This window comes from Amphimedon queenslandica, unplaced genomic scaffold, assembly GCF_000090795.2.
Source record: "Amphimedon queenslandica unplaced genomic scaffold, v1.1 AMPQUscaffold_13394, whole genome shotgun sequence".
In the NCBI taxonomy this organism is placed as follows: domain Eukaryota; kingdom Metazoa; phylum Porifera; class Demospongiae; order Haplosclerida; family Niphatidae; genus Amphimedon; species Amphimedon queenslandica.
The window spans coordinates 182,965-191,814 of NW_003546370.1; the positions used below are offsets into that span (position 1 = coordinate 182,965).

The window sequence follows — 8,850 nt, forward strand, 5'->3', positions numbered from 1 at the left end:
TCTCTTCCTCTCCTCCATTAGTCAAGGACCCAACGATACTAACAAGACCAAACTTCTCCCTATTAATGGATCCGTACCATTTCCCCTCACTGAATTCACCTCCATCAACAATGGAGAATTCATAAGGAAGACTGGCTGTGCTCACGGGAGCATGGCGAATTTTAAATATTTTGCTTTAACTCCTTTCAAAAGATCAACGCAGTGTTGCATCTCAAGCCTCAGTGCTTTGAGGAGAGGTCTGGAAACGGAGACTGCATACACAGCACTAACGAGTACCGTGTTCTTAGGAAACACAAACTGTCCTCCTACAAGAGCGACCACAGCTACCTCAGCTGTCTCTGTGGATGATAGGCTTCCTCCAGATACTCCAATTCTTAGCCCATACCTCTCCCAGTTTAGCAGTTGAGGCCTGTCTCCTTGTATCAGGAACAGTTTCTTACTGGCTATGTTAATGTCACTCAGACACTCTAAATTATCTGTGTACATGTATATAAAGCAAATATTAATTATTATTATGTATCACTTACCCATTGAAGGAATAACATAATCAAACTGAATACCAATAGAACTAATCCCTTTCACTGTTATTTCTATTTTTATAAAATAGAAATGTATTTACTAGTAATTAATGTACAATACTCTTACCAGCAGTTGTGGTGTCTTTCAATGACTGCAACTCTTCCTTTAGCTGTAATTTCTCTTTTGTCAGTTTAGCAATTACCATATCATCATCAACAGCTTTAGCTTTAAGCTTCTCATTGTCTTCTACACAAAAAATAACAAAAGGTATTATCATACAGTAATACTATGATAGTTATACCATTAGTTAAGGTTTTCTCCTCTGTCAGTGTGGCTATATAAGTTTCACTCTCAATAAAGTTAGCTTTAAGTTTCTCAATCTCTTCTACACAAAATAAATGTATAATAACACATTACCATATAAGGATATACCTTGACTGGTTGTTTGTTTAGTTTCTGTTGTCTGCTCCTCCTCCTTCTCCTCTCCTTAAGGTTACGGGATACAGTTTATGAATAATTAATTAGCTGTAGTCAATTGTTTTTTCATTTGTTATCTTTTTAAAAAATGACACTTCTTTCATTACTACTATCATTTTTAATGATTTATTTCTTATATAAGGTAGTCTGTTCATCTTATACAGAATGACTGTACTTGATATAGGCTGGGTTAATTATAAACACTTATAAATCAAAAATCTCCAGTCCTGAACAACAAAAGTCTCTAAAACAAATGGTAGCTCTTCTTGAGGCAAAAATGAAGGTCGTCACGATGAGATTTTTTGCTTTCTTTCTTCTTAACCTCAGAAAATCAGTCAAGAATGCTGAAAAACGCACTAAAATGGCCGCCAAATAGATCTATGGTGTGACTATCTCCGTTTCTACTAAGTCCAGCCAAAAGAATGCCACGACACGACCTAGATATCAAACTTAGCAAAATATTTACTTGGAGAACCATGTGAAATATGGCCCAGTTGAGCTTATTTTTGATTTATAAAAGTCCATTCCTTTTGACGCAGGGCAGCGCATAGCCATAAATAGATAAGCCAATGATAACTCGTGAGTCCCCACCCACTTTTTAAAATTACATTTTTAATTTTAAGGATCGAAAGATTTACGGTTAAAAAGGTATCCCGTAACCTTAAGATCATCATTATCTTTATAAACTAGTAAAAAAAACACACACACACACATCAAACAAGTGTCTAACTATTACTGTGTGTGTATATACTTACAATCAGTTGGTCCAGTAGACAGTTCCTCTTTAGTTGAAGATAGTTTAGTTTCTTTCACTGGTTCTACTCGTCTTCTCTAGTGGTATACATGTAGGTTTAATAACTACTGACACACACACACACACAATAGAGGACTATACCTTGCTGACTAGCCTCAAGGAGTGCTTCCTGCAGTGAGGACTTGTTTCCCTCAGATACTCTTAACTCCTGCTGCAACGATTCCACATAATTTTGTAGCTTTATTTCTCTGTCTGTAGGGTATACTATAAACTGATCTTGCCACCATTGTCTGTTCTTTAATAATAACTGATACTTGTGTTGATAAGCCTCAGTAGTCAGACCAGTAGAATCTAGTACTTCACTTACTCTCCATTCACCTTCTCTTAAAACTAATAGAAACATGAAGGAGGAATAATTCATGTATGTACATGTACATGTAAACATGATGTAATACTGTTACTAATCATAAAACACAATACATGTAGCATTGGAGGGTAAAATACTATATACTGTTATGCATTAATTGTAATTTTATTGACAAATTACAAACCAGAAAATACATTTTAAGGGACAATTGCTAAAGTGTCGGCCAAATGGCACTAATACACTGTACTATACATAGAACATGGTAATTTGGTTATGTCAACTATCATTGCAGTTCATTATAACAATAATAATTCCCCCATGTTATGATATGGAATACCAGCTATGATGTATTCAAACTTAAACCTAAGTTGTATCTCCAATAAATCCCTTTATACAGTACATACATGTACAATACAAAATAGTTCAGTTCTTACCTAGTTCTATTAACATTGTGATATAAGGATCAGTGATACGTTTAGAAAATGGTTGCTTGTATCCTCTTCCTACATCTTTCCATTCAGTTGCTCCAGTCCCACCCACTACCACCAACCATATACAGTCTGGACTCATCATTATTGATGATAAGGAGTGATCCACTCTACCAGTAACAGATTCAGGTAGAACAATCTGTTGAAATAATACATGTATGGTTATGGTAATATTTTATCATGCAAACAGTATTTACATTATGTTACAAATATTGAAGGGAATATACATGTACATGCATTAGGTACATGTACTGTACATGCACACAGTGAGCATTTCTAAGGTATTAATACAATATAATACATTAACATGACAACTACTGTACAATCACTGTATCACACACATGTACACTCTAAACTAATAACATTATACACATACCTTACTCCACTGGTACTGACTAGTATTCAGTAACCAACTATCATTTACTAGTCCATCATTACCCTCTCCGCCTATCATTACTAGTGTAGGTGAGTCACCGATGATACTAGTAATAGCATGTTTCCGTCTCTCTACAGGCCACTGTACACTAGCAGGTACTACTGGTCCCTTAACACTCTCCCAGTGCTAGATAAAATGAATTAATCAATATTATAAAATGCATTAATGCATGTACACTGTTCTATTATACTTAAGAGTTTGTCCATTTAATTATAAAATAATTATATTAATACTAGTGATAGTTGTCATTAAAATAAATTATTAAACTAAATCTACATGTAATACCAAGAGTAGATAAGGGGCTACCCCCTTATCTACTCTTGGTAATACTTATTGAATACGATTTTCAAATTACAAGCTATACTAGACGAATGTAAAACATTAAAGGGGCGAGCCTAAGCAAGCTGTAGATTATGTGCTGTATGATATACATGTCTGAGCTAGCAAAGCAATTGCACATGTCTAAATTCAGTATCTTGTAGTCATCTTGCTTAAATTAAAGTTATCTTGCTTATAGTTAGAAGCAGTCACTGAAAAAATCATGTTTGAAGATTGTATATCTGCTTTGTTAACCTAGGTTTGCTCCTAGAGAAGAAACATGGCCTAGAATAGATGTCATGATGCAAGCAGCTATAGCAGTACAGTACATGCAGCTTTCTCACTTGCATTCAACTTAGCAGAGTCCTTTATGCCAAGGAAAAGACTGTATATCTGCTTTTCCAACCTTTCTTCTTGCTAGAGAAGTTCTTAGACAGCAGTTTAGTCTTATCTTGCTGACCGTCTGCTGCAAATAAGCTCAGGCTTGCTGATGGCCGCCATTTTATTCATTGTGACCACACCTGTTTTCATTGAAGATTAGGCTATTTAACTTTAATGATAGTTAGACGACCCTATCATGCCCGTACATACATACATACAGACACTTTCTCGCCTTAGTGGGGCGAGCTCAGGCTCGCCCCAACCAGTATGTACATGTATTAATGTCCAAACATGCAATAAATACATCCCATAGAGTAATAAGATAGCTTACTATTGTAGTATCAGACTCCAGTTGACATGTATAGACTGTATTAACAAGTAAGCTTCTACCATCATCACTAGGCACTGCTCCACCAAACATGACAGCTTTATCATTAGTAATCTTTTGAATAGCAAATTCAGCAGTAGGAAAACAACACTGACCACTAATAGTTGGAATAATCCATTGTCCTAAATAGAAATAGATAGTATAATTAGAATTATTAAGTATGACATGCAAATATCATGTACATACGTGTATACATCAAGAGTAATAATGGCTGGAAATTAAATTGACAGTTTGGTAAAAAAAACAATCAGTTTAAATTCGTCATTTTAACATTTGATAATATAATTCATAAAGAAGTATTAGAGCTCAGTAAACTAAATGAAGAATAAATGACAGACAACCAGACTACCTAGTCCCTCACCGACACAAAGGATTGGTGAGGGACTTATTCAATAAATTTAATTAGACCATGTGGACAAATTATTAATAGGTGGAGTAGGATGCATCCATGCTTGAAGGCTTCATTTTCAATTTTGTATTTTTAATTTTATGTAGCTGATGTAACTAAAATTTAGTTAGTCAAATCAACTGTCTCTTCATACAATGATGGCTCATGCTCACTCCTTCAATGCTTACAAGCACCTACTTAATATGCAAATGGTAAGAAAAATAATGATTAAAAATATGTCATCACAAGCAGAGTATAGATTGTTAATAATAATGCATTAATTGATAAATACTTACTTGTTGATAAATTTAATAAATTCTGTTCATTAGTAAGAATACGACCATTAACCATCTGAATATACTGATACTGTGATTGGTATGTAGTGGGTATAGAACCAATCCCTCCAGTCATAATTAGGTATTCTGTACCCATAGACTCCATACACACCATACCACCATTAGATCTCTTCATTACAGCATCACTGGTTGGTATTATATTACTCCATTCATATTTTAGACTGTTAAATGAGTTGACATCATTATGAAAGCAGATTTCATGTCCACAGTAGCCACCAAAAAAGAAGATATCATTGTTTCTGGTAGCACAGAAGTATCCCATAGCTCCTAGAGGAGGTGACATTCCTCTGGTCACGTGAGAAGACCAACGACCAGTCCTAAACTCCAGCCTATCAATGGTGGACAATAATTTCCTCTTTTGTGGGGAATCATGAACACTATATGTAAGTCAGGCCTTTCCCCTCCCCACAGGAACACTGATTCTCCTACTACAGGAGCTGAGTGTCCTGTTATCCCTCCCAGTTGATAAATACCTGTAAAATACAAACATGCATGATGAGAAAGAGGAGGAAGAAAACAGAAACTGACCTTTAGACATTGCTTTGTGAAAAATGTTAATTAACAAGCCACACCCTTAGACTAATAACAATTTCATTACTCATAATAATCATAATGACCCATGCCATTTAAGTACAGTATCAGTAATTATTATTAGTTGGTTGTATTGTATGTCAAGGAATACATCATGTTAAAACATGTCTTCTTTTTTTGCTGATGAGGTGATGGTCCTGCTATTGAATGCATTGGAATATATTTTTAGTGAGTTGGTGAGTCCAATTAATTAATAATTGGTAGTTGGTACTCTCTTGGTTATTATGATAAAAGGTACTTGAGCTAGCACTTACAAGAAATTTACTGATAAACTAATCCTTCTGTTTTCCAGACGTTGACCTGCTTCCTATCAAAATTGATTTTTTGTCCAAAATTTGGCCAACAGCCATTAGTACAGGATATTTTATTAAAATTGAATTTTTTACACTGATGTTTTATAAAAAGTTTGAGCTGATTTTGATTCATATTGAATTTTAAAAACATTTTTAATGTTGCTCAAAATTTAAAGGAAATGCCATGGGTACAGGGTATTTTGCCAAAAATGGCTCTGAGAGAATTATTTATTTCTATAAATTTTCCTGATACATATTCATGATTTTATGTTGCTAGAATGTTTGAGCTGATTTGGATTAAAACTGGATTTTTAATGAATTTTTAAAGTTGCTCAAAAATTAGGTCAGGGTCTCTTGTACTACAGTACATGGTCTCGGGCCAAATTTTACCAAAATTGAAATAAAATTAATTTGTACATGTACTCATTGTGTTAGAAAAGTTTTGTAAGTAAGTTTGGATCTTTTACAAATTTTAAAGCTGCTAAAAAATCAGGCAAACGACCCTGTACTACAGCACAGTGTCTTCGGCCAATTTTCATCAAATATGGCTAGGAAAGAATTCTTCATTTTTATAATTTTTTTCTGGTGCATATGCATTTTTTATGTGGTGTAGTTAGTTCAAGTTGCTTTTAAGTAAATTTGGATTAAAAAAAATTATTTTAAAGTTGCTCCAAATAGGGCAAAAATCCTGTACTTATTACTAGTACAGCATTTTGGCCAAATTTTGCCAAAATTAAAAAGGAGAATTCTCCATTGTTATATTTTTTCCTGATATTCATATTCTTAAGTTGCATAGATTTACATTTCAATAAATAAATTTTTTCTGATACATATGCATGTTTTTATGCTTAACTACATGTATGTATGAGATTCAGTAGTCATAGCCATTGAATGATTTCTTGCTTTATTTTTTTAAACAATTTGAACGAGGTTGCTGAACTATTTCAAAAACAAGCAGTCCAAATGAGGTGAAAATATAGGAACAAAAATTATAAGGTAATTTTTAACTTACAAAGAAAGTATTACACACATAAAGGACCCTATACCATCAAGTCTTGTGCAAGCTGTGTACATTATTTTATTTCTTGATACACATTGACATATTGACGTCCTTATGTTGTGTAGAAAGTTTGAGCTAATTCCAACTTCAATTTTTCAAATTACAGCCATTACAAAAATGCTAAAATTCTGAAAAATACCCAAGGCTATAGCCCATGTTTTTTTTTAAAATGGTTCCAAAATCACTAAAAGCTTTGTAGAAAGTTTGAGTTGATTCTGATTTCAATTTTTCAAGTTATGGCCATTGTTTTTATAAAAATGCTAAAATTCTAAAAAAATACCCAAGCTAGCCTTCAGATTTTTCCAAAAATGACTTCAAAGTTACTAAAAAAATTATTACATTTTCTGATGCATATTGATGTTCTTATGCAGTGTAGAAAGTTTGAGCTGATTGTGACATTAATTCTTCTAGTTATGGCCATTTTAAGAAAATGACAAAATTCTGAAAAATACCCTGTACTATGTACTATATATAGCCTGTGATTTTTTCAAAAAATGGCTCCAAAAACGTCCCAAACTTTTATTACATTGTCTGATACATATCAATTTCCTTAAGCTGTGTAGAAAGTTTGAGCTAATTCTGACTTCAATTTTTGAAGTTACGGCCATTTTAAGAAAACATCAAAAATCTGAAAAATACCCAAAGCTTTAGGATTTTTCCAAAAATGGCTCCAAATTTGCTAAAAAAATTTATTAAACTTTCCGATGCATATTGATGTCCTAATGCTGTGTTGAAAGTTTAAGTTGATTCCGGCTTTAATTTTTCAAGTTACTTACCATTTTAAAAAAACATCAAAAATCTGAAAAATACCCAAGGCTATATCCTTGGGTATTTTTCAGTTTTTGACATTATTTTTGTATTTTACCAAAAAATGGCTTCAAAAACACCCTAAATTTTTTTAATTTTCTGACTTCAATTTTAAAAGTTATAGCCATTTTAAAGAAAATGCTGAAATTTTAAAAATTAGAGACAAAAAGAGAGAATACAGTTACTATAGTTCTGATCTAATATTATACTTTATTGTTTTGTGGTTAGTAGATAGTTAAAGAGACCAGATGGATCTATACTTGCTGAACATGTGGAGAATGTTCCCTGAGCCATTTTTGAAGAAATACAATGTATTGTATCAGTGTTGGAGCATTTGCCATCCCTTGAACTTAATTCATTGATCACTGATTTGCCCAGTTTATCACAGGTCATACGGTGATTTCTGTTATATTAGTATTTTTATAAGCAACTGGCTTGTGTCACATCATTTTGTTAATGGTACTTCAAAATAACAAAATTCATAACATAAAGTCACAAATAAAATAACTTCATAAATAATGCTTAATAATAAATAGCATGTACATAATGTGACAGGTGAGTGTGTGTGTGTAAAATAATAGTTGAATTACCACAGGTTATTGATTTCCATGTGATTGCAAGTTGTGTATAAAAAGTATTGCAGTCATAGTTCATTGTGAACTCTCCATTGCTAGTTCCCATTCTTCTTGTATCATAGCAGAAGCATCAGCTACTGGCCCTCCAACATTAGTCAGAGCAGACAAAAACTTCTTAATCCTCTTCTCTACTTCAGACTGAGTGCGCATGAAATTAATGCCAGAGAGAAACGATCCGATTATTTTATCGTAAGTTGGGGATTTGTGGATGTCTTGTGGTATGATACCAACTTGAAGGAGCTCATTAGAGATACTTTTCAGAGAGAGATCAAAAACATCATTCAAGTCAACTTGGTGCTGAGTCAGAACTTGCTTGATGGTTTTCTTCATAGTCTTACTATCAATACCTATTATAACACAGTTTAAACTGACTAGATCTATATATTAGATATGCCTTCTGTCTCTCAACTCAATGTGCATGTTATGAATTAAAGTAAATATCTTTATGAACGTGAATCAAAGATGTTTAGTAATTACCTGAATAAAGATTAGGAGCATTTCTGGGCATGATGGCTGATGGTTGCTGGACCTGTTGATCTATTGAGTGTATTATTAAAATCAAGTAATAATACAAAATACAATACCTGTAGAT

General features: G+C 33.3%; 2 protein-coding genes across 2 annotated transcripts in view; both read right to left on the minus strand.

Moving 5' to 3' along the window:
• Positions 1-645: 645 nt before the first annotated feature.
• Positions 646-5,500, minus strand: LOC109582255 (uncharacterized). Its single transcript, XM_019996908.1, has 11 exons — positions 5,401-5,500; positions 4,813-5,345; positions 4,072-4,250; positions 2,982-3,167; positions 2,552-2,744; positions 1,892-2,140; positions 1,752-1,827; positions 1,659-1,682; positions 952-1,008; positions 821-904; positions 646-765 (listed from the first exon to the last, which is right to left on the minus strand). The coding sequence occupies exons 2-7, from the start codon at positions 5,153-5,155 to the stop codon at positions 1,796-1,798; spliced, it is 1,182 nt and encodes a 393-aa protein (XP_019852467.1). The 5' UTR covers positions 5,156-5,345; positions 5,401-5,500; the 3' UTR covers positions 646-765; positions 821-904; positions 952-1,008; positions 1,659-1,682; positions 1,752-1,795.
• A 2,586-nt stretch (positions 5,501-8,086) lies between these two features.
• The window catches only part of LOC109582254 (uncharacterized), a 3,641-nt gene continuing 2,877 nt past the window's right edge, over positions 8,087-8,850 (minus strand). The window contains exons 11-12 of the mRNA XM_019996907.1: positions 8,736-8,795; positions 8,087-8,605 (exon numbers count right to left, since the gene is read on the minus strand). Of these exons, the coding sequence (XP_019852466.1) occupies positions 8,274-8,605; positions 8,736-8,795 (392 nt within the window). The 3' untranslated portion in view covers positions 8,087-8,273. The remainder of the gene's footprint in view (positions 8,606-8,735; positions 8,796-8,850) is intronic.

What these genes read in the sequence shown, in the direction of transcription:
- LOC109582255 (XM_019996908.1), bottom strand. Translation starts at nt 5,155, where the DNA reads ATGTCACCTCCTCTAGGAGCTATGGGATACTTCTGTGCTACCAGAAAC. An exon ending in TGGAGTCTGATACTACAATA is followed by an intron (nt 3,168 to 4,071) that starts GTAAGCTATCTT and finishes CATTTTATCTAG; the next exon opens with CACTGGGAGAGTGTTAAGGG. An exon ending in CCTTGAGGCTAGTCAGCAAG is followed by an intron (nt 1,828 to 1,891) that starts GTATAGTCCTCT and finishes GTATACCACTAG; the next exon opens with AGAAGACGAGTAGAACCAGT.